The sequence below is a fragment of the Triticum urartu genome, chromosome 7A (genome assembly GCF_056163025.1).
Source record: "Triticum urartu cultivar PI428250 chromosome 7A, HENAU_Tu73, whole genome shotgun sequence".
NCBI lineage: Eukaryota > Viridiplantae > Streptophyta > Magnoliopsida > Poales > Poaceae > Triticum > Triticum urartu.
In genome coordinates, this window is record NC_141879.1 from 74,696,504 (window position 1) to 74,722,086 (window position 25,583).

The following is a 25,583-nucleotide window of genomic DNA, read 5'->3' on the forward strand; positions in this document are numbered from 1 at the left end:
AGTCCTCTCTATACGTATGTATAGTACGTAGCGTCGACCAAGCACGGACATAAGAAAGGACACTTCTCTCTATTAATTATAGCTAGCTAACACAATATATGAAACACCTAAATTAACCCCCCAAAACTCCCAAACCCCCCCCTTCAAAAAAAACAAAAACCCCAGCCACAGAAATGCTGACGCGTGGATGCCTATTGATCCCGGTTGGTGCCACCAACCGGGACCAAAGGGTCTCCTGTCTGGGCTCCGCGCACAGGCCACGTGGAGGCCCATCAGTTCCGGTTCTGGATTGAACCGGGACTAAAGGGACAGGGCATTAGTACCGACCCTTTAGTCCCGGTTCAGGAACCGGGACAAAAGGCCCTTATGAACCGGGACAACAGGCCCTTTTTCTACCAGTGCTAGGGGTCCTATATATAGTGGGGGGAGGGAGGGCAGCCAGACCCAAGTCCCTGGCGCCTCCCTCTCCCCTCGTAACACCTCTCTCTCTCGTTGGAGCTTAGCGAAGCCCTGCCGAGATCACCGCTGCTTCCACCATCACGCCGTCGTGCTGCTGGATCTCCATCAACCTCTCCTTCCCCTTGCTGGATCAAGGAGGAGACGTCTTCCCCAACCGTACGTGTGTTGAACGCGGAGGTGCCATCCGTTCGGCGCTCGGTCATCGGTGATTTGGATCACGACGAGTACGACTCCATCAACTCCGTTCTCCTGAACGCTTCCGCTCGCGATCTACAAGGATATGTAGATGCACTCTCCTCTCCCTCGTTGCTAGATGACTCTATAGATTGATCTTGGTGATGCGTAGAAAATTTTAAAATTCTGCTACGTTCTCCAACAGGCACCTCGTGAGGTTTCCGTGATGTGAGCCATGACGACCGAGGCCAGGCGGGCGCCGGCGGGCGCAGAGTACCAGTTGCCTCTTTGGTGCTAAAGGGCCAAGTGAAGGCGAGGAGTCCCGAGGCATCAGGCAAAGGTTTTCATATTAGTGCAATGAGACCAAGACCAGCAGGACGGGGGTCATCAGGGAGCCCACGACAACGTCACCACCAGAGTCTTTGGCAGGCGAAGCCCACCTTTTGTCAGAATAGCTTGTACTAGTTGTTCCCCTTCAAATTCATCATTGTGGGATCCCTTCGCGCCTAACAGTCCCGAGCCCAAGGGTGTGCGGCCGGTGCGGCCGCACAGGGCCTCCAGGTGGAAGGGGCCCCCAAATTAGTAGCACATCAGGCCTAGTCAAACCAGCAGGCCGAAAAGCCCTGATAGTGTCCCGAGCGTATGTCGCTAATCCATAGCCTATGAGAATACTCATCGTTCACACTAACCCTAACGACGCCGCAGCTGGTCGACAGATGCAACCTGGCGATGCAACAGAGGAACGGCGGCCGCCGGCATCGGCAGCGCCCGCAACGCTGGCAACAACAACCAGCAGGTAAATAGGGCAGGCACATGGTTGTATTCCAGCGATGCACTAAATCCACTTAGTCAAATTAACTAATCAACATCACTGCATCCTTTAGAACAAGTGCTATCTCGCTTGTTGTTACTTTTCCTCTTCTGTTGGATGAAGCGAGATGGACTGAAGGAGAGACGAGGGACAGTTTGACTAGGTCAAGTTTGACGTCCGTGAGTTCATCGGTCCCAGTTTTTTACAAATAGTTTGCTGGTAACTGTTGGATGTATATCCCTTTAGTCTTGTTTTCCCATCATTTATACTCTTTTATATTAATTGGTGTAGAAGTCATGTGTTTCAAGATTCAAGTTATGTCCTCAAAAAATCTATCTAAAATATATGAATCTGGTTACAAGAAATATAATATTTTTTAGAAAAATTTAGAGGATTTAATTCAACATCATAAAGGACTTATCCGTAACTTGAATATACAGTAGTTTTATTTTTATAAGAAAGTAGGCCTCAGTTTAGTGTTTGGCATAGGGGCCCGAATTTTGTCGGCTCGACCCTGCCACCTAATATTTGGGGAGAGGACCCGGGCCTCTATATATAGGACTAGCCACCATCGTAGCTAGAGGGGAGGTCCAATCTGGAGATCATCCAATCTAGACAGGAACCAGACCATCCACACACACACAAGCTCACCGAGCTCAAGAACACCTCTCCTCAGGAGGCTGTTCTTCCTTTGTACTTGTTCATCCCCAGCCTACAAGGCAATCCACCACACCACACTGGAGTAAGGTATTACACCACAATGGTGGTCTGAACCAGTATAAACTCTTGTGTCTCCTGTGTCTCTTGTTTCTTGGGTTCGACGAGCTAGGCGTTAAGATCGTAGTGAGAGTGTGAGCTAGGGGGAAAGAGATCTTCGTGCGCACTCCAGTGTTCGAATCTCAAGGTTATTACTGGAACCTGTAATCCAACATCGATGGATCAAGGATGATATATGATGATGATGACGCTTGTGTGCAGCCATGGCAGTTGATGTCTTCCTAGTTAGGTGTGGAGTCTAATTGGTAGCCAGTTTGGCCGTTGCCTGTGTATTGTCATGTTCCATGATGGTTGTCTATTGGGCATGTTGTTACGGGTTTTGCTCAATTATTTTTAAATTAACCAGACATTTTTTCTTTTTAATTAATGAAAATGTTAAATATTTTGCCTTAGTTTAGTAATAAAGTAGTGCAAACCAAAGTAACTATCATGTACTTCGGGGAACGACGCCAACAAAACATTTGCACCAAACCACTAGCTGAATTGGCCTCACTGCCGATCGACGCGGCTAGCCGAGCTAGGCAGGCCGAAAACTAGGAGCGCCCACACAAACATGAGACAATTTCTTATTTGTTCCTTTCTTAAAATATGTTTCCCTTTTTGGCCCAAATTTTTTTCATCGCAACTTCATTTTCTTCCTTTAATGACACTTTCATATTTTTCTATTAACACCATGAAATGCGAGATGAAAATTCCTATTTACCAGTGATTTAGCATGCGTGTGTGTGAACCCTCCCACAAATTCACTCCCCTATTCTCTCCCTGACTCACTGCGAGATGCTAGCCCTAACCCTACGATGGCGGCGGAGGGGCACACAGCGGCGCCGGCACGAGGCTGGGAGGGCGGTGTGTGAGGAGGGTCTGGCCGAAGTACTTACGGATGGCAGGGCGGAAGGCGCAGTGGAGGAGGGCCATGGCGCTGCACCGGTCTCGGCCTCGGGCGACCATGGTGGGGCGACGGAGGGGGCATGGTGGGGCGACGGCTACAACGCGACTGTCAAGGGGTGGGGCGGCGACTACACTTTGGCTGACGCTACTGCAGGATCGGTAATTAAGGGCTGAGCTGGGTGCTCGGCCTCGACTACATCGGCGACGTGGCTAGAAGGGTGAGTCCTCTCTTTCTTCTCTAGATTTCTCCAAATATAACATATTTCATCATTGGCTATTCAATTGTGCAATAAATAAATTAATCAATCTTGATTGAGATATGAGATCCCTCAATTGTGTGATTGTATTCTTAGAGATGAATATTTGCTGCCAGATCTGCAATGGAAAAAAAGACAAAGATTAGGTTGATACTACAAAGCAAGTATGTTCACAGATCTTGGATAATATGTTTACAGATAATACTTTTTTTATTTCAAATATGAAGCAAGTATGTTCCAGTTTATACATAACTGATCTTCCTTTTAATGTTTGTTGAAAATATGCACATGGGTTTGGTCTGCACGTGCTACTATATAAGGAAGCTGTAGGAGTAGAAAGTACTCATGATTAGGTTTCTCTTGCTTTTACAGGATGGATCCAAATTCAACTTATATGCTGAAAGTATTCTAATTGCTTCCTTACCACCTTGGCCAAAGCTTGGAGAACACAAAACTAAGAAAACGGGGAAAGTGGCCAACTCTGAATCTCGAGGATAAAAAACATAACCTAAAATATGTTTGAAAATTGGTTCACAAGTAATGCGTTGTTTCTATTATTTGTTTACTCTACTGCTGCCATGCATGCGTAGGATTGTCTCAAGTTAATTTGGGCCCATTTTCCATTAAAAGTGAGATGCTCAACTAGCAAACAATTGTTCCTGGGAAGGTAAATGCCAAAAGAAAAAGGAAAGAACTTGCTACAGAAATTGCAAACATTCATGTGGTGCTAAATCAACCTTGCGATGTGCACAAGAAGACGAAGATTTAACCCAGCCAGCCCTGCGTTGAGCACGAGAAGCAAAAGAAGGCTTAGCTTGTGATTATCTTGTTCATTATGTGTTTATTTCAAACTGTCCATGCGCGCTCAACCTATCATGTGAGCTTTTGCATACTGTTTATTCAAGATGCTTCTTTTGGAAACTATTTATATGCTCAGCTCATGATATGAGCTTGTGAGCTTTGGTGTTGTTTACCTGATGTATGTGACTTGGATGTGTCCTAATAGGGCTTGTGTATGTGATGTATGTCACCTGGTGGTACTCTATATGAAACTGGATGATATGATAGTTGTGGATGGTACTTGATGAGTTATGCGCCTATGTCGAAGAGTTTGTAGTCGTGTTGTCATGATATTACATGAATTGTGTGCATATATGAATTGTTGGCAGGGTATATGGCGATTTTATTATTAAAATCCAATGATTTAACTCTACTTTTATCATATAATCTGCTCACATACTACACTAGGGATAAAACAGTCTTTTTAGGTCCGACTTAACACCGTTAATTTTCAAAACTGACGGAGATGTTACATATAGGGAACCAATTCAAGTTTGAGTGCTAAGAGCATCTACAGCCGGACTTGGCGAATCTGGCCCCACAAACGCCCGCGGGCGCGTCCGCAGGCACTGACCGGTCATAGCTCATATTTGGTGATATGCATCTGAACACCTCATTTTCACCCCCTAAATTTATACAAACCATTTAAAAAAATTCATATGCAATATGTACCACACTATTCTAAACTAAGTGTCACCATCGGAGATGCCCACGACGTCCATGCCGGGCACCGGGTAGATGGGCGCGTAGGAGTGCTCCGGCTCCTCCTCATCATCATCATCCATAGCCGCGGGCATCTCATTGACGTTGACGGGGTGCTCCGCCTCCGCCTCCTGCAAACCATCCGCAATGCACTCTGTTTTGCTTCCGCCGCCGGCACATGATGCCGCTTGGCCTCCGCCGTCGATATCGGGCAAAGGGAATCAAGTATCGTTTGCTACTCCGCTTGCAGATCCGCGGCCCCAGCGTCCCCCACGTCCACCTCCTCCTCCTCCCCTTCATCGTGCCGTCCTCGCCCTCTTCCTCCTCCTCCTCCTCCTCCTCCTCCTCCCCTTCATTGTCCTACTACTCCTCCTCCTCCTTCGGATCTACCGCATTCAAAGGTAGCCCCGCTACTATCCAGGGCTCCGCGCCTTGCCATGACCTGCTCAAGCAGGCTTCAAACGCCTGGACTGACCGGCACCCCTCATATCCAATCCAAATCGGGGAAGGGTATGGGGGCGAAGGCCGCACCAAACCTATTTGGATCGCATTTTCATGACCGGTTAGTGACCGTGCTGTCCGCCCAGGTATTTCAGACGGGTTCAAGGGCGGAAAAGAAAAGTAAATATTAAGAAAGGGTCAAGGAAGGAATCGTCTCCATACATAGATGTGAACCGAAACAGACATTGCACTCACGCAGATGCTCCTATGTGTTATCCTACTCACCTTATCCGGTGCAGAGCGTAGTGGAGCGCCCGTCCGTCACGTGTTCCGTTTTTCATATGACCAACGAGCCGCCGCCGCCTGTGCTCCGCCGCAGCGCCGGCCATCCCACCCGCCCGCTGCTCGTCTCAAAACCGCGGTCTCCCTCGCTGCCTGCCCGTTCTGCCGTTTCCTGCAACCTATAAATCCAGCCGGAGAACCTCACCTGTCCATCCATCTCATCTCACTCACACTATTACTCATATAAGCTTCACTAGCTACTAAGTAGTTCACTTCCTTCCGAACCAAGCTCTCTCCCACGACACGAAGATGTCTACGGTGACCCGCGCCTACCACGACCAGAGGCTCGCCGCCGGCAGGCGCTGCTCCAAAGGTAACCAAATCGATATCTTGTCCCGCCGGTCCTCAAGGGCACATTGTAGCTTTCTGTGTCTCCGCTGAAAATTAATCGTAACTAAAATGTTTTTGTTGATCCGGAACTGCAGAGGCTGCCATGGCGGGTTCCAAGGCCGCGGCCGTCGCCATCGTCGCTGCCGTAGTGCCCACAGTAAGTACCATTCAGTTCTTCGAGGAAATCCTTGCACGGTTCATAGAATGTCTCATGGATGCGTTACCTATAACTTCAGCTGGCGAGCGTGAGGATGCTTCCGTGGGTCAAAGCACACCTCAATCCCACCGGCCAGGTGCTCGTCATCTCGACCGTTGCCGGGATGGCCTACTTCATCGTCGCCGACAAGACCATCCTTGCCGACAAGACCATCCTTTCCATGGCAAGGAATAACTCCTTCGAGGACGCGCCGGACCACCTCAAGAACACCTCCTTCCAGTAATTAGGCCCTTGATTAGCCAGTGCCCACTAAACTGTGTACGCAGGCCTGTACGTGTCTTCTGAAACATAGTAGTATACTGTTCAGCGAGGCGATGGTTTGCAGTGCGAAAAGGTGGTGTAAAGCCCTTTTCTGCGAGCATGCCCTAATTACCTGATGATTTATGATGTACTCCATAATAATGTGGCCATGTTGTCCAACAATAACAACTATAGTTTTGATTTTGTACAACTCTGGTCCAATTGCACTCGCTCATCTTACCTTTAACATGCATCAGTGCATTGCAAAAGACCCCCTACCCCTGCCCTGTTCTGCTCCGAAATGCACGTGAGCATCATGCCGCTTCAATCACACGTTAAATCTTCTGCTATGGTTTATTGGATGGGTTGCCAAATAAGTCTCAGTTCTTTTCAAGCTTATGGGAGGCTTATGGCGGAAATTAAGCTCAAGCCCAAAAAAACTCGTTTAGGTGCCATTAGCTTATGCCTACCGCGCCCTGTGCCTTGCACGGCGGGCACGCCGTGCCATGGCCTCATTGGACGATAGTGCGTCCCGAACATTGACACACCAACCAGGGGCGGATCCAGCGTGGGGTCGTGTCTGGGCGGTCGCCCCGGGTAAAATTTCTAACCCTAGGGTATCCCTACTGCTTTTTCTAATGGCCGCCATGGGAGGGGGAGAGCTCTCGTATAGATCTGTAGGTTCAATCGAAAGAAGTTACGAGCAGGAAGACAGAAGATAACGATTCGCTTGTAAGTTGTAAGATGGGCCAATGACTAAGGCCCAACTAGACGGGACTATGTGAGCCCATGATTTTCTGTAAAGTTTTGGCATTCCCAATTCTGTCGACAGGAAACCAAATCAGCAAACAATGTATCACGCGATCACCGCTCAAAAAAAAAGTATTACCGCCGCCTCGCCTCCGTGACGCGGCGCCCTATGCTGCCGGTCCACAGCCTCGCCGTGGCACTGCCTAGGTCCTTCCCCGACCGATGGTGCTCGATGGAGAAAGAAGAATCCACTTGTTGGCGGAAGGCGGCAACGTCACCGCCCCTTTAAAACTGCAAGCGCTGAGCCAATTGAGACAGCAAACAGCAAGTTCGTTCATTCTCCCCTAATCTTCTACTCTCATTCTTCCCTAATTTTCTGCTCTCATTCTCCTATATATCTTTAATCTCTTGTTACGTTGGCCTAATTTTTCAAAGTTAAATGCTGATTTTTTTAGGGAAATTTAATTACATACCAAATTGGATGCTCTATATATGAGCATAAGAATTAGGCCTTAAATGATTTGTTTGTCGCGTTATATATTTTTCTTCTTGAGAATAAAGCTACATTGCAATATTGGTTGTATTGATCGTCTTGCCTGGATCCATACTACCTAGCCCATTAATTTTGTTCATTGTCTTCTCTCATTGCACCGTGGCATCAAAATTATGTTTTCTCTAAAAGTCCGCCCCGGGTAACTTCAAATCCTGTATCCGCCACTGGCACCAACGGAGAGATTGCACGTCCGCGAGCGCGTTTGGACGCCAGACGGACCGCACAGCCTCTGGCGAGGCAGCTACGGCTGGCCTAGCACCGAATCCATGCGTCATTTGGGTGGACGCAATGGATTCTCGATAGATGGAGTCCGAGCACAGTCGTGCACGGGCATCCCCTCAGGCGCAGCGGAGCGCAAGCCGGACGGTTATCTCCTCCTCGAGGCCGCGTGCGATAAGGTCGAGGTCGACGGATTTGGAGGTGAAGGACTTGGATCTGCTGCCCGTCATACCGGAGACGAGCTTGGATGGCGGAGGGGAGTGGAGAATAGGTGAGTGAAGTGGTTAGGGTTTGGTCCGGCGAGTGAATGGGGAGGAATTTTTGTGAAGTCGGGTAGGCTGGCGTGGGCCGGGTCTGACGTGGCGGACGTAGGGCGCCCCGTATCCCCCCATATTTGGGCTGGATATGAGGTGCCGGTTAGCCCAGACGTTTGACGACCGTTTGAGGATCCGTCTGGATAAAAATCATGACCAGACAAAGACCGGATGGTCTGTCCAAACATATGAAACGGGTTTGAGGTGCCGGGTTGTAGATGCTCGTAGGAGCGAAACCGGCGGCACCTGCTCTGCTCTGCTCTGTTTCGTTTCTTTTATCTTACACAAAGGACAAACGCCTCGTGTAGCAAAATTATCTATGTATTGTGATCAGATCAGCACTGTGGTGCCTAACTTTAAATGGATCGAGATCTCCATCGTCCAATCCTGTGGATTCCCATACCACAGTTTTGGATGCCGCTACCGGAAAGCGTGCTCTGCCCACCAACTCAGTTCTGCACTCCAAGTCCAAACGAGTACCCACGGTTTGCACCCAAAACCGTGCGTGGCCGCCACCTTTTTGCTCGCTATAAATACCCGGATCAACTCCTCGTCCTGGAAGCATCAAGCAACAGTCAGCCAGCCAACCAGCCCATCTCATCTCACTTGATCGCACCCTTTGTACTGAGCCGTTTCTGCACAAGATCACGGCGAGGATGTCGTCGACGGCCACCGTCACCCGCGCCCACCTCGAGAACAAGCTCGCCCTCGCCAGACGCTGCTCCAGAGGTAGTAACCAGGATCCACTTCTTCAGAGTTCAGTTCAGCCAAGTTGTGTACTGATAGTCTGACACTAGCAATGCATTTCTTTTTCTTAAATCTTTTCCAGAGGCGACGCTCGCCGGAGCAAAGGCGGCGGCCATCGCCACGGTCGCGTCTGCGGTCCCAACGGTGAGCTCCTCCGTCCGGGATTTGTTGATTTTCATGCACGTTGGTCTGGTTTTCATGACTGAACTGTTTATCGTGCAGCTGGCGAGCGTGCGGATGCTGCCGTGGGCCAAGGCGAACCTGAACCCCACCGGCCAGGCGCTCATTGTTTGCACCGTCGCTGGGATGGCCTACTTCGTCGCCGCCGACAAGACTATCCTCTCGCTGGCAAGGAAGCACTCGTACGAGAGCGCCCCGGACCACCTCAAGGACACCTCCTTCCATGGCGCCGCCGCCGCAACTCGTCCCCGTCCGCCGGCATTCTTCAGGCCTTGAGCTAGTATTATCCTGCTAATGTATGATAGCACGCGCTTGTCCGTTGCGCGTATTCTAGAAAAAATGTATGCATCCTTGTCAGTGTCCCAACGCAAGAAACTGCTGCGCCGGAATGTATTATGTATGCACATGCTTTACATCTGTGTACTGAATAAAACTGAGGGCTCGATCCTGGTTTCAGATAAGCCGTGTACGACAGACTTCATATCTCGACGAAGATGGAAACTGAGCTAGCAGTGAGGCCGTGACTTACAGCAGAGAATTCAGGTGGCCCCACATGTTAATCCGAAACTGCAGAGGCTGCCATGGCCGGAGCCAAGGCCGCGGCAATCGCCACCGTCACTACCGTAAGTACCCAGCTAGCCATTCAGCTCTTCGAGGAAATCCCTCCAGAGTTCATAGCATGTCTCATGAATGTACGTGATCCCTATTAACTTCAGCTGGCGAGCGTGAGGATGTTGCCGTGGGCCACCAGGGCGCACCTCAACCCGACCGGGCAGGCCCTCATCATATCCACCGTCGCCGGGATGGCCTACTTCATCGTCGCCGATAAGACCATCCTCTCCATGGCCAGGAAGCACTCCTTCGATGACGCACCTGACCACCTCAAGAACACCTCCTTCCACTAATTAGACTATAATAGATCCATTAGTAGTGTGCAATAAACTGCAAACACTTATCTGATTATGATGTTCAGCCAGCTGAGAAGCGACGACTTATCTGACTAGTAATGCGCATATGCAACACACGTTAATAGTTAGGCAATATATTAATTACACACAGATATTAGGTATGATATTATTTATATATTAATTATGTGATTAGTGCAATATTTGGTATGATATTAATTGCACGTTAAACCAGTGGTGGTGCCAGGATCAAAACCATGTGATGTCAAGCTTCACTAATAAAAAAAATTAGATCATAAACAGGAATAAAAACATCATACTTTATTACAAACCGTCTATGGCAGTAGTGCTTTGTGGCGATGCATACATTGACATGTATATGCATAATAGCATCAGTACTAATAGACTAGAATACATCAGTTTCAACATAAGTTATGAGACAATGGTACAAGAAATCATCACCTATTCTATTGCGCCAATCAGACTTGATATATTTCATTGTGGAAAATGCTCTCTCAACTGTTGCCGTCACCACCGGCAAGATCAATGCTAGCTTTACCAAAAAGAATACTAAAGGAAAGGTATTGTACTTCTTTGTCTCAACGAGTTTTCTGCAAAGATCACTAACCCCTTTCAAATTGGAGTCTTGAATCATCATGAACATTTTCAAGGAAGTTATCAAGTTGGACACTAAGATCTTCAATCTTGCTTTCACTCCCAAAATCTTCTGGATACAAACGAGCCATTGCTAACACTTTTTCTTTGTCAAAATTAGCAAACGAATCAGAAGGATCCAAAGAAGCCATCCCAAGAAGCAAGGTTGTGCTGCTTTCACTAAAGCGGTCATCAATCTCTACACGTAACATATCAATAACGGTGTACATCAGACTTTGGTAGCAAGTCTTATTTGATATGCCATCAGTCTGAGCCTTCCGCTTTGATTTCGATCCTCGGGGTATATGCATAGCATCCATGTGAAAAAGTTCAATATCTTGTTCAATGCAAAAATCAGTAACCTTTTTAATCATACCTTCCCAACGTTGGTTTCTCATGTCATGTAGCCTTCTTTTGGTTGTGTGAGTATATGACACGGCATTCACAATGTCCTGATCCTTCCTTTGCAAAGCAACACTTAGATAATTAGTAATCCCAAGTATAGCCTTCATCAAGTGCATCATGAAAACAAAGTCAAATGTTTGAATAGCATCCAGAACACCTTTTGCTTTAATCCTATCAAGAGCTTTCCTGGCGTTTTGTGCATTATCATCAACAACTTCAATTACCGAGGGGGACATAACAATCATATTCAAGAGAGAGCTGAAATGAGACCCCCAACGAGTATCCCCAGCTCGTTTAAGTCCAAGTTCTTGATTCAAACCTCTACCAGTTTCAAGTTCTCCATTCTGCAGTGCCGTCTGGACTCTTTTTGCTTATTTCTCTCTAAGCATATCTCTGTTCTTAAAAGAATTTCCCACTGTGGAGAGAAGAACACTCATCCACTCAAAAAGCCATACCACATCTTCATGGTTTTTTACAACTGCAACTAGTGTTAGCTGAAGTTGATGAGCAAAACAATGAATGCTATGAGCAGACCTAGAATCTCCCATTACTAAAGTTTTCAAACCATTCAAATGCCCTTGCATATTACTAGCTCCATCATAGCCTTGGCCAATAATTCAAGAAGGGCTAAGGTTATGTTTTTTAAGCACTGCATAAATAGCTTGTTAGAGAGCAAGAGAAGTTGTTTGAGTAACATGAGAAAGGCCAATAACACGCTCCACTGAAAATCCCCAATTGTCAACGTATCTTGTAGCAAGAGCCATTTGTTCCTTGTGAGATACATCACGAGATTCATCAACCAATATAGCAAAGTATTCATCTCCCAGATCTTCTATGATTGCCTTCACAGTTTCTATAGCACAAGCTTTCACAATATCTTTCTGGGTAGTAGAAGAAACTAACTTTAAATTCTGAGGAGCATTCCTCAAAGCAACATCAGCCACATCAGGACAACGTGCAACATACCACTCATAAAAAGTTAGAAAATTCCCCTTCCTCAAAGAAGACTCGCTTTCATCATGACCTCGAAATGGCAAGCTCAAAACAAGAAGCAACCTTGCAATATCTATTGACGCAATTAGCCGAGTTTGGTACTCTATATTGGATTTCTTTGTTTTCTGTCAAAGACAACTCCAATGGATTGCTTCTGGTTCATTAGATCATCCCATCTCTCATGTTCTGATTATGAGTACTTGAAGGACCCCCGACATGAATATCCAATCTCTTTACATTATTCCAACTTTTCCACCCCTTTGTTGAAAATTCATCTCCACCACCACGGCCTAGACTTTCATTCTGAAACATATAGCAACTAAATCTGAGAATGGTTTCATACTTAAACCATACTCGTACATGTATCTCTCAAAACCATACTTGAATCAATACCCGTTTAATGCCATTTTCAGCCCAACCAAAACTAAACCCTCTATTTTTTTCCACCCAAACCAATTTAAACCCAATACATAATTGTGGGTTTAAACCCAATACATAACTATGGGTTTGCTTCAATGTATATATGATTACACAAATCGACATGTTAAGAAGCAAATGACATAGAAAAGGCATAAGTGCATCTACAACAATTTAGGAATAAAGTTATCGTTGAGATACGGTCAACACATAGCAAGAGTAAAAAAACAATGCCCACAACTAAAAAGCTCACTGACAAGTGTATTAAAACCAATTGCTTAGCTAAAGCACAAGCAAACACATTCGATTTGCATATGGTGTTTCCCATAATACAGAATTACATAGTGCATCGTAGCATTTACGCGGATCAAAGGTACTTGTTGTCGATGCGTCCTTGCTTATTGCACATAACACTAGTAGAAAAAGGGTCAAACGTGAAGCACAATAGTGCCGGTTTGAATTTCAGCCGGCACTAATGTGTACAATAGCACCGGTTCGTGGCGGCGATCAATAGCACCGGTTAGTGGCGAACCTTTAGTACCGGTTCATGCCACGAACCGGTACTAAAGAGGCTGTGTCAGCCTACGGTCAGGCTATGGCCCCACCATCACCATTTAGTGCCGGTTCGTACCACGAACCGGTACTAATGAGGTTATGGCAAGCTGTTTTTAGTCCCACCTCGCCAAGAGAAAGGGACTAGGAGCGGTTTATAAGCCCTGAGTGCAGAGACGATGAAGAAGAGGCTCAATGCTCACGCTGCTTAGCTTCAAGCCTTCAGGAATATAGTAGATTGCACGGAGCTACGCGCAGTGCAGTTTACACTATTCCAAAAGGCTTGAAGCAAATTAACGAGCATTGCAATTCTTTTTTATTTTTAATAACTTATTACAACTCTGGACTTCTTCTGTTATGGCAAAAACTAATTGCACGTCGGCATTTCTTTTTTTTAAACTTTGGTTATAACTCCAGACTTTGACCATCAAGTTTTGCAGAAAAGAAAAAATAGCAGAAATGAAAAAAAACTATAGCTGAAAAGAAAAAACTATATAAAAAAACTACTCAGAAATAAATAGAAGAAAATAAATATAGCAGAAAAGAAAAAACTACTCAGAAATAAATAGAAGCAAATTAACGAGCATTGCACCTCTTTTTTATTTTTAATAACTTATTACAACTCCGGACTTCTTCTGTTATGGCAAAAACTAATTGCACGTCGGCATTTCTTTTTTTTAAACTTTGGTTATAACTCCAGACTTTGACCATCAAGTTTTGCAGAAAAGAAAAAGTAGCAGAAAAGAAAAAAACTATAGCTGAAAAGAAAAAACTATATAAAAAAACTACTCAGAAATAAATAGAAGAAAATAAATATAGCAGAAAAGAAAAAACTACTCAGAAATAAATAGAAGAAAAAATAAAGCAGAAAAGAAAAAAAATTTGCTATTTTTCAATCATTCATAAAATGACCGTGAAATTGAAAATCACTACAAAATGAACTCTGAAAATGTTGAATTTTGGCAAACTAGATGAATAAAACTACTCACAAATAAATAGAAGAAAATAAATATAAAAGAAAAGTAAAAACTATACAAAAAACTACGCAGAAATAAATAGAAGAAAATAAAGCAGAAAAGAAAAAAACTATATTTGCTATTTTTCAATCGTTCACAAAATGACCGTGAAATTGAAAATCACTACAAAATGAACTCTGAAAATGTTGAATTTTGGCAAACTAGATGAATAAAACTACTCACAAATAAATAGAAGAAAATAAATATAACAGAAAAGTAAAAACTATACAAAAAACTACGCAGAAATAAATAGAAGAAAATAAAGCAGAAAAGAAAAAAAACTATAAAAAAAATTGGGGCGCTGCCCTGTGGGCCTGCTAGGCCACAGGCGTGCAATTACAGGCCTTAAAGGCCCAGCAGACTCACAGGGCAGCGCAGAGTTTAGGCCCACAAGCCTGCTATATAGAGGAGTTCGAAGAGATAGCCGCGGCTGGGTTTATAAACCAGTGCGGCTGCCCTTCGCCCGGCGAGGTGGGACTAAACTTTGGGGTGGCAGCGCGAGGCCTTTAGTACCGGTTGGTGGCTCCAACCGGTACTAAAGGCCTTCGTTTCCGACCGCTTGGCGTGGCGAAAATAGGCCTTTAGTACCGGTTGGAGCCAACAACCGGTACTAAAGGCCCATCCTATATATATAGCACTTACGAAAATTTCAGTTACATCTCCCCACTTCGTCTCCAACCTCTCGCGAGACATTGTCGCGCGCCACTCGATCCCGTCGTCGCCGCCCGTCGCCCGTCGTCCGTTGTCGTCGTCGCTGTCCCCGCCGCTGCCCGTCGTCGTCGCCGTCTCGCGCCGCCGCCCCGAACGCCGCGCGCCGCCGTCCGTCGTCGTCCCGCCGCGGTCCCGTACGTCTCTCGCTCTCGCGTATACCCGCCGCGCCGCCGTCCGTCGTCGTCGCACCCGGCCCGTACGGCGGCGCCCCCGCCCGTACGTACGCCGCCGCCCCGCCCCGTACTCCGGCGCCCCCGCTCGTACGTACGGGGCGGCGGCGTACGGGGCCGCACACATACACACATACACACACATATATACGTACACACTACACACACACACACACACACACACACATTTTTTTACTTATTTTCTGTTTTTTAGAAAAGTTAATTAGATGATCGAATGTTTGATTAATGTCGAATGTTAGATAGATAGAAAATTGTCGAACTAGAGATTTGAACTAGTTGAATAATTAATATAACTAGTTTATTTTTAGTAAGAAAATTATCGAACTAGTTTATTTAGGTATATGAGATTTGAACTAGTTTAATAATTAATATAACTAGTTTATTTTTAGTAAGAAAATTATCGAACTAGTTTATTTAGGTATATGAGATTTGAACTAGTTCAATAATTAATATAACTAGTTTATTTTTAGTTCAATAATTATTAGGTATATGAGTTTTTCTGTTTATTTAATTTTTTATATATTTTGAGTTTATATAAATGTTAGATTAATGTCGAATGTTAGATGAATTAGATAGAAAATTTAAATATATAGTAATGTCAATTGTTAGAGATGAATATAGTTAGATATATTAATGTCAAATGTTAGATGAATATATATTTGACTAGATATTAATTAATGTTAGATAGTAATAGGTGTTTAATGTTTCACCTATATGAACATAGAAAATGTCATCTGACGACGAAAAATATTTCATTATGTGCGAACACTGTGAAGACCAGCGCGGCCTGTGCGACAGAAATTTCCTTGTTGATGGTAGGCGCTTCAGCATCAAGCTGGATGAGACATTCGAAGTTGATACAGTAAGTCACTTTGTCAATTATTATTTGAATGCAAAACTTATGCTTCATTTGCTTCAACTTATAATTTTAAATTTTCACTATTCTACTAGCGCATCTCCTGCCATGCAAGAATTTTTGTCTTGGATAAGATAGGTTTTAGTGCTATAGATGATATGGAGGTAAAGAGAGTTTACTTGAAGACGGAGCATGGGTATACTTTCAACGTCAAATTATATAATGGAGACACATACACCCATTTTGAATGCAAAACTTGACAAGCACTATGCAAGGCTTATGCATTTGAGCCTGGTATGGTTGTCACCTTTGATATTCGTCCGGAAGATGATATTGAAGGTAATATAGACATCTGGGTCGATGTGCAAACGCCTCCAGTTCTATCATTATGTGAGTTTTTCTCAACCATGCATGCATATGTTTATGTCTTTGATACAGTTTATTCAAAAATAGTTGACAACTAATTTGTATTGTCAGCTTATTTCGGTTCAAGCAAACATGTCCGGCGCTTGGTAGACAGGACCTACTACTGCCCCGGGGCTCAACTAAACTGTGAGGAGATAAGTCATTATGTTTCATGGCTTGAGGATCTTAATACTGTCAAGACAAAAAAATTTCCTGAACTTAGAAATGTTAGTACTCAAAACGTGCGACCAATGGTGATCGTATTGAACTACGGTCACATCTATAATCGAAAGATGGTAAGATTTTAACTATTTGTCCTTAATTAGTGCATCTTTTGCATACATTATTTTTGAAGCTAAACTTTCATTGCTTAGTATATTAATTACTATACGATGTTCTTCAACAGGGACTTCCGATGACGGTTGTGCCTCAGCGGATCGAGACTAAAGGTGACATGTCAATGGTTAGCTTACGGCCAAGATATCCTACATTGCACATGAGTGCATTCAGGATTTCTGAAAGCGAAGAATGCTTAATAGTGAAAGATTGGAGCAAAATTGTTAACGATCGCAGAGAAGTACTAAGGGGCAGCAAGGAGAAGCCCAACCCAAGATTAGGAGACAGATTCATCTGCATGCTCCAGTATGATGAATCGGGAGAGCTATACATGTTCTATGCTATTCTACCTGAGAGGGAGCAGCACTAGTTCATGCTCTTAATTAGTGTCTCATGTCCGTGTCCTGAACTTCGATGTTGGTGATGATTATGTTGAACTCGATGATATCTTTGCTTCTGTTACAAAGTGAATGTTTCCGCTTTAAGCTAGCCAGTGTTGGTGGTGATTAGATAGCTAGCGGTAATGACTATGATGATTAAATAGTGGTAATTAGACGACTACGATGATTTTTAGCTAGCTAGAGTTTATTTATTTATTAATATACGATGATGATGATGATGACGACGACGACTACAACTCATTATAACGTAAAACAATCCTAAATTAAATTGATAACACAAATTTAATTGAAAAATACAAAATAAAACAAAAACCCACAAACATGTTACCAACCGGTACTAAAGGGCTTCCGGCCCCCGGAGTTGGCTCGTGCCACGTGGTTTCCCTTTAGCACCGATTCGTGCTGAACCGGTACTAAGGGGGGGGGGGCTTTAGTGCCCACACTTTAGTGCCGGATATGGAACCGGCACTAAAGGGCCTTACGAACCGGTGCTATTGCTTGGTTCTGCACTAGTGTAACCAATACCCAGAAACCGGTTTGGGCCCATAGTTTATAGACATTAATAACTAAATAGTTTAAACTCATAACCAACTATACCCAAATTGGTTTCTTCACATTCCCAAACCAAAACCAAACTAAAAAAGATTCAACCCAATAAAACCTGAACCAATCAAACCCAAAGTAAGAACCGAACCGTTTCACCCAATTTTGTAATAACCATTCTCAGGTTTAATAGCAACAAAGACAAAATGCTGCATTTTCCTTTGCACTGTACTCCAACAAAAACTTGTGATCCTTGACCCAATCTTCATTAAGACGACGTTGAACTCCACTGAAATCTGTTTGAAGGAAAACATGTCCTGTTGGTTGGAACGGGCCTCTCAGGAGGTATGCTCTTCACACATCATCACGTACTTTGGCACTGTACTGGAAAATAGGTATGCGATTTGCAGGATCTGGCGGAAGATTAGATGTATCAACTTCCTCTTTTTCTTTAGCTGGGCGCGGCCTTGCATTGCTATTAATTAACACACGTTCCAAAGCGGCTCGAGCATCAATAGGAGTCTGTTCTTCCTCATTCGCAGGTGATTGCTGCTGTGTGGTATTTGCAACATTTGAGTTGAACTGCCACTTCTTCACAAATTTATCCATTTATCAAACCAATGACCTGACAAAATAAATCTACTGCTAAAAAAGGGAAATATGCAATTCTTATTCTTAATAAAAATAATCTCCTACATCCTTGATCTTAATATTGCTAGTGCCTAGTGAGAGAAAAACTGGAAAATAATGAATTGTAATAGTAGAAAAGTGGAGGGCCTTGCCTTGTGTAGTTGTGTTGGATCAGATACGGACTAGTACAGTAGTATCGATCAATTGATTCAGAGTTTCATACGACCAATTCGTGTGCAGCCTCGGGTGCGCCGCTCGCGGCTCGCTGGACGGCCCAACGTGGTCTTCCTCACGTCTCACATCCAGACACCAGCCAAAGATCACCGACACCGGGACAACAAGTCTGAAGGCGATGCGCTGCGGCGGCCGGTCATTGGAAAGACATGCGTGAAGGAGCCAACGAGATCACGTAATCTGGGGATCAACTTAGTTTTTTAACATCAGTATAGACATAAGCGCTCATATACATACGCATACACTTACCTCTATGAATGCACACACGCACATCCTACCTCTATGAGCATCTTTGAAAGACTGAGCCGGCATATCATCTTGAGATTTACGAAGTCGCCGTAGGCGCCTCGTCGTCGATGGGAACGTCTACTTCCACTGAATGCGCATCGTCGGAAATCCTGAAATAAATCTAGAAATAAATGTGAGCACCAGGATTTAAACCCTGGTGGACTGGGAACACCACAGTCTCTCTAACCATCCAACCACAGGTTGCCCAGTAGTGCGATCAGTTAAGGGATTTCGGATTTCTTCTTGGGATATGGCCCAATAGTGGCCCAACTAATTGTTACACAAGCAGAAAAGTAAGAGAATAGATGGGCATGTGTAGTTAAATATTGATGGTTGCTTGGTTCAACGACGTGGTATACAGACGTGGGGGTCGATGTCGTATGAAAGACTTATGTAGTCAATTGACTACACAGTTGTAGCGTGGCTTCGCCACTACGTTAAACACGTCGAACACTCGTCATTGGAGCAGTCTAGGTTGTTGGATTGATTTAGTTTGATGGCTAAGATTAGTTTTTTTAAGTCTTTTTATTTATATTGATATAGATATAAATTATACGTGCAAGCACTTGTCTGATTATGTACAATAATGTACCCGTGTATCTTCCCAGAGACTAGTTTTTGTACAACTTTGGTTCAAGTGACTTTTTTTTCATTTTTGGGATTACCATTTGGCATGTGTCATACCATTGCAAAAGACCGCCGCACTAGTTCGTTCTTTTGATCCCCTTCTCCTCCCATGTTCTATTCCAGAAATGCACGTTAAATCTTGGACTCAACAATAAACCTGATGTCAGATTTTTTACTATAGCAAGTTAAATGGTTTTTTGTCAATTTATGTTTACCAATGATGGCAAGTTTAGTCAAAAAAATACGTCGCAATTCATTTTCTCCCAGGAAATTGTCATGCTTGCAAACCAAATTTTCCATGCTCACGCCAACATAAAATTTCGTTGATTTGTCATGTTTAAAATCTGACGTCACATTTTTAACATTACCGTAAATCTTTTGATACGGTTTAATGGAATGGGTTGGAAAATAAGAATATTTTTTAAACAAAATAAAGGTAGTTACTGCTAGGCAAACTATTGTCAAGTCAAAATATTGTGACAAACAGACAAATCCTAAAGAAAAAAAGCTTACCCGTTTTGGAACAAGCTTACTGTGCTAGTGTAGTCCCTGTGGGTAGGTGTTGTCGTGTTGAGGTGTTTGTCACAAGGGATCGGGACACCTCGACATTTTTCTTGGTGACGAGTCAGATAAATTAACATGGGTAAAATATACATTGAAATTCCTAGAGTTGAGTTGGCCTCAATTTAAGGTTGTAAACTCTGTTAATTTTACAATTTTGCTAAAGCATATTTAGATGTGCCATTGCACATCTAAGTCATATGTCATTGATCTTACATTGAGATTCGTGTGAATATTTTTTTTATGCTTGATTCACTTACTTAGATGTGCAATAACTAGAGCATATCTAGATGTGCCCTAGACACACCCTTTTAAATTTTATAGACCGGACAGTCAAATAACGAAATAGAAAAGGCACTCCCTTGTTGACCGTGACTTTCTTTTCTCTCTCGCAAGGTGACTAGGGAATACTTTCATCTCCTGAATCTTCGATGACGAGTATGCGGATTCTTCTTCCCTCTGCGTGCCGCTCCGGCAGCCGGTGGTGGCGAGGAAAATCCTGGTGCTTCAACTTCGGCTAGTTGATAGCTTAGGATTTTAGTCCTCACAGAGATGGCGCTCGGGCGGATAGCCACGCTTCTTCTTCGAGTCAATCTTCTGGGCTATGATCCTTCTCATGTTTGCCCATCTAAATGGATTAGACGAAACTTTGATGTAGATTCCTGCGAGCTCCTTGGGGCGGCGAGATTTGAATTTCTTGCCGTGTGTACGTATTGGCGAAAGTTTGGTGTCAGGTTATTTAGATAGATTCAAGTGTTCAATAGCAACAATTGCGGTCCGGACGATGGTCTTTAGGGGCATGTGCACGAAGACTCCCAAATGTCATTAACAAGGTCAGGCCGACTCCGGTATGGGAGCGGCAAAGCGGCACATCAACGGCTCGTTCTGGCAGCCGCAGTTGTCGTTCGAAGGTCCAAAGGTCTCGATGTAAATTTTATTATGTTTAGGGTGCCTTGTATCGGTGGTAAAATTTTATAATACTATATGTGAATACTTTTCACAAAACTAATAATGATGATGAATAGGCAAAATCTTGTTGAGCAAATATGATAGTAATTCACAGTCTCTATGATTGACTAGTTTTTTTAACACAGTATAGACATAGATGCTTATACATACGCACATATATTCATCCCTATGAACACGCGCACACATACTCTACCTCTATGAGTAGAGACTGAGCCGGCACGTAATTTTGAGATTGACGAAGTCACAATAGATACGTCAATTTTTTTTGGTTGTTTTCAACTCTTATCTTTTTTTTGCGAGGAACCATAGGGTATTTTATTCCAGAGTGATAGAGTTACAATCTTCAGCAACTAGCTTGCTAATACATGGGGGTGGTTGACCCAACCAACAAGCTGTGCTATCCCCACATCTACCAAAATTAGCTAAACAATGTGCAACCCTATTCTGATCCCGAAGAATTTTAACAGGAATAACTACCCTATCATTCAAGAACCTTTTGATCTCCGCCACCAAGTGTCCATATGCCGACCTATCCAATGAACCATCCCCAAGCATCTTGAGAGCCACCGCACAATCAGACTGGAGAACAATAGTGGCCTGAGAATGCTCTATTGCCAGCTTCAACCCTTCCATCATAGCTTGCAATTCTGCCTCGAGAGCTTCATTGCAGTGAAATAGTTTGCGGTAGGATGCGAAGATAACAGTCCCGGTCATGTCACGAAGAATCATTCCTGAGCCCGCTGACCCGTCCGTAGGGTCAAAAGAGACATCCACTGACAACGCCACCTGGTGCACCTGTGGAGGAGGCCAAGGTTTGTGAGGTGCATATCTTCCAGATGGAGGTCTATGTGTAGGTTCATAAACCACCGGAGCTTTCCCTTTCATAATTTCCTCAACACTGAGCGAGATTTGTTGGAAGGTGTTATAGTAACTTGCCAAGAACAAGCAGGAAACCTCGAGTGGAGGGATAGATTTACCATGAGTAAATTCGTTCCGCAGATGCCATATACGCCATAGTACCATAATGATTCTGCTCCTGATCTGCTCGTTTGATTCCGATAGGAGGTGGAGCAGCCACTCTGAGCCCGTACACAGGATATCTGTTCTGGGGGGAAGTGGCCAGACTAGCCGCATAGAATCCCAAAGCATAGCAGCATTAGGGCATACAAGTAACGCATGAAATGAGGACTCCTCCTCCCTTTGACAGAGGTTGCAGCAGGCGGATGTACCAATGTGTCGACGAAACTTCTCAACATTTGTTGGAAGTGATCCCGAAATGACTTGCCAAGCAAAGTGTTGTTGGGGAACGTAGCAGAAATTCAAAATTTTCTACGCATCACCAAGATCAATCTATGGAGTAATCTAGCAACGAGGGAAAGGAGAGTGCATCTACATACCCTTGTAGATCGCTAAGCGGAAGCTTTCAAGTGAACGGGGTTGATGGAGTCGTACTCGTCGTGATCCAAATCACCGATGATCCTAGTGCCGAACGGATGGCACCTCCGTGTTCAACACACGTACAGCCCGGTGACGTCTCCTATGCCTTGATCCAACAAGGGGAGAAGGAGAGGTTGGGGAAGACTCCATCCAGCAGCAGCACGACGGCGTGGTGGTGGTGAAGGAGCGCGGGACTCCAGCAGGGCTTCGCCAAGCACTACGAGAGACGAGGAGGGAGAGGGGTAGGGCTGCGCCAACAGGGAGAGCAAATCACATGTGTTGGGCATCCCCAAACCTCAAGTATATATAGGGGAAAGGGAGGGGCTGCGCTGTTGGGGAACGTAGCATAAATTCAAAATTTTCCTACGTGTCACCAAGATCTATATATGGAGTCATCTAGCAACGAGGGAGGAGTGGATCTACATACCCTTGTAGATCGCGCGCGGAAGCGTTCAAGAGAACGGGGTTGATGGAGTCGTACTCGTCGTGATCCAAATCACCGATGATCCTAGCGCCGAACGGACGGCACCTCCGCGTTCAACACACGTACGGAGCAGCGACGTCTCCTCCTTATTGATCCAGCAAGGGGCGAGGAGAGGTTGCTGGAGATCCAGCAGCACGACGGCGTGGTGGTGGAAGTAGCGGGATTCCAACAGGGCTTCGCCAAGCGCTGCGGGAGGAGGGAGATGTGTCATGGGAGGGAGAGGGAGGCGCCAGAGCTTAGGTTTTGCTGCCCTCCCTTCCCCCCACTATATATAGGGCCAAGGGAGAGGGTGGAGGCGCAGCCTTGGCCCTTCCTCCAAGGAAGGGTGCGGCCAGGGGAGGAGTCCCTCCTCCCCAAGGCACCTCGGAGGTGCCTTCCCCCTTTAGGACTCTTCCTTTCCCTCTTCTCTTGGCGCATGGGCCTCTTGGGGCTGGTGCCCTTGGCCCATATAGGCCAAGGCGCACCCCCTACAGCCCATGTGGCCCCCCGGGGCAGGTGGCCCCACCCGGTGGACCCCCGGGACCCTTTCGGTGGTCCCGGTACAATACCGGTGACCCCAAAACTTGTCCCGATGGCCGAAATAGCACTTACTATATATAATTCTTTACCTCCGGACCATTCCGGAACTCCTTGTGACGTCCGGGATCTCATCCGGGACTCCGAACAACTTTCGGGTTACCGCATACTAATATCTCTATAACCCTAGCGTCACCGAACCTTAAGTGTGTAGACCCTACGGGTTTGGGAGACATGCAGACATGACCGAGATGACTCTCCGGTCAATAACCAACAGCGGGATCTGGATACCCATGTTGGCTCCCACATGTTCCACGATGATCTCATCGGATGAACCATGATGTCAAGGACTTAATCAATCCCGTATACAATTCCCTTTGTCTATCGGTATGACACTTGCCCGAGATTCGATCGTCGGTATCCCGATACCTTGTTCAATCTCGTTACCGACAAGTCTCTTTACTCGTTCCGTAACACATCATCCCGTGATCAACTCCTTGATCACATTGTGCACATTATGATGATGTCCTACTGAGTGGGCCCAGAGATACCTCTCCATTTACACGGAGTGACAAATCCCAGTCTCGATTCGTGCCAACCCAACAGACACTTTCGGAGATACCTGTAGTGTACCTTTATAGCCACCCAGTTACGTTGTGACGTTTGGCACACCCAAAGCACTCCTACGGTATCCGGGAGTTGCACAATCTCATGGTCTAAGGAAATGATACTTGACATTAGAAAAGCTTTAGCATACGAACTACATGATCTTGTGCTAGGCTTAGGATTGGGTCTTTGTCCATCACATCATTCTCCTAATGATGTGATCCCGTTATCAATGACATCCAACGTCCATGGTCAGGAAATCGTAACCATCTATTAATCAACGAGCTAGTCAACTAGAGGCTTACTAGGGACATGGTGTTGTCTATGTATCCACACATGTATCTGAGTTTCCTATCAATACAATTCTAGCATGGATAATAAACGATTATCATGAACAAGGAAATATAATAATAACTAATTTATTATTGCCTCTAGGGCATATTTCCAACATGCGCCCCCACCTAGGGTAACCTCCCTAGGGGTGGCGGCAGCCCCCAGATCCCATCTGGGAGGCGGCCAAGGGGGAGAGAGAGGGGGGCGCACCTAGGGTGGGCCTTAGGGCCCATCTGCGCCTAGGGTTTGCCCCCTCTCCTCTTGAGGACGCCTTGGGCCTTGGTGGGAGGCGCCCCAGCCCACATAGGGGCTGGTCCCTTCCCACTATTGGCCCATGTAGGTCTCCGGGGCTGGTGGCCCCACCTGGTGGACCCCCGGACCCCTCCGGTGGTCCCGGAACACTTCCGGTGGCCAAAACCATACTTCCTATATATCAATCTTTACCTCCGGACCATTCCGGAACTCCTCGTGACATCCGGGATCTCATTCGGGACTCCGAACAACATTCGGTAACCGCGTACATACTTTCCCTATAACCCTAGCGTCATTGAACCTTAAGTGTGTAGACCCTACGGGTTCGGGAAACATGCAGACATGACCGAGACACCTCTCCGGTCAATAACCAACAGCGGTATCTGGATACCCATGTTGGCTCCCACATGCTCCACGATGATCTCATCGGATGAACCACGTTGTCAAGGACTTAATCAATCCCGTATACAATTCCCTTTGTCTAGCGGTACGATACTTGCCTGAGATTCGATCGTCGGTATCCCGATACCTTGTTCAATCACGTTACCGGCAAGTCTCTTTACTCGTTCCGTAACACATCATCCCGTGATCAACTCCTTGATTACATTGTGCACATTATGATGATGTCCTATCGAGTGGGCCCAGAGATACCTCTCCGTTTACACGGAGTGACAAATCCCAGTCTCGATTCGTGCCAACCCAACAAACACTTTCGGAGATACCTGTAGTGTACCTTTATAGCCACCCAGTTACGTTGTGACATTTGGCACACCCAAAGCACTCCTACGATATCCAGGAGTTGCACAATCTCATGGTCTAAGGAAATGATACTTGACATTAGAAAAGCTTTAGCATACGAACTACATGATCTTGTGCTAGGCTTAGGATTGGGTCTTGTCCATCACATCATTATCCTAATGATGTGATCCCGTTATCAACGACATCCAATATCCATGGTCAGGAAACCGTAACCATCTATTGATCAACGAGCTAGTCAACTAGAGGCTTACTAGGGACATG

The 25,583-nt window shown here is 45.3% G+C and overlaps 3 protein-coding genes across 3 annotated transcripts; all 3 read left to right on the top strand.

The window, feature by feature from the left end:
* Positions 1-5,637: 5,637 nt before the first annotated feature.
* On the top strand, positions 5,638-6,662 carry LOC125530622 (early nodulin-93-like). The gene is made up of 3 exons (XM_048695001.2): positions 5,638-6,004; positions 6,117-6,178; positions 6,258-6,662. Exons 1-3 carry the CDS (start codon positions 5,941-5,943, stop codon positions 6,459-6,461), a joined length of 330 nt encoding a protein of 109 aa, XP_048550958.1. The 5' UTR covers positions 5,638-5,940; the 3' UTR covers positions 6,462-6,662.
* A 2,204-nt stretch (positions 6,663-8,866) lies between these two features.
* LOC125522796 (early nodulin-93-like) lies at positions 8,867-9,702 on the top strand. The gene is made up of 3 exons (XM_048687828.2): positions 8,867-9,043; positions 9,144-9,205; positions 9,284-9,702. The coding sequence occupies exons 1-3, from the start codon at positions 8,971-8,973 to the stop codon at positions 9,515-9,517; spliced, it is 369 nt and encodes a 122-aa protein (XP_048543785.2). The 5' UTR covers positions 8,867-8,970; the 3' UTR covers positions 9,518-9,702.
* Positions 9,703-9,724: 22 nt separating this feature from the next.
* LOC125530624 (early nodulin-93-like) lies at positions 9,725-11,176 on the top strand. The gene is made up of 2 exons (XM_048695004.2): positions 9,725-9,864; positions 9,958-11,176. Exons 1-2 carry the CDS (start codon positions 9,823-9,825, stop codon positions 10,144-10,146), a joined length of 231 nt encoding a protein of 76 aa, XP_048550961.2. The 5' UTR covers positions 9,725-9,822; the 3' UTR covers positions 10,147-11,176.
* The last annotated feature ends 14,407 nt before the right edge of the window (positions 11,177-25,583 follow it).

Excerpts from the sequence above, each read along its gene's own strand:
- LOC125522796 (XM_048687828.2), top strand. The coding sequence starts at position 8,971 with ATGTCGTCGACGGCCACCGTCACCCGCGCCCACCTCGAGAACAAGCTC. Across the intron at positions 9,044-9,143 it reads CGCCAGACGCTGCTCCAGAG|AGGCGACGCTCGCCGGAGCA; the intron begins GTAGTAACCAGG and ends AATCTTTTCCAG. Across the intron at positions 9,206-9,283 it reads TCGCGTCTGCGGTCCCAACG|CTGGCGAGCGTGCGGATGCT; the intron begins GTGAGCTCCTCC and ends TTTATCGTGCAG.
- LOC125530622 (XM_048695001.2), top strand. The coding sequence starts at position 5,941 with ATGTCTACGGTGACCCGCGCCTACCACGACCAGAGGCTCGCCGCCGGC. Across the intron at positions 6,005-6,116 it reads CGGCAGGCGCTGCTCCAAAG|AGGCTGCCATGGCGGGTTCC; the intron begins GTAACCAAATCG and ends CCGGAACTGCAG. Across the intron at positions 6,179-6,257 it reads TCGCTGCCGTAGTGCCCACA|CTGGCGAGCGTGAGGATGCT; the intron begins GTAAGTACCATT and ends CTATAACTTCAG.
- LOC125530624 (XM_048695004.2), top strand. The coding sequence starts at position 9,823 with ATGGCCGGAGCCAAGGCCGCGGCAATCGCCACCGTCACTACC. Across the intron at positions 9,865-9,957 it reads CAATCGCCACCGTCACTACC|CTGGCGAGCGTGAGGATGTT; the intron begins GTAAGTACCCAG and ends TATTAACTTCAG.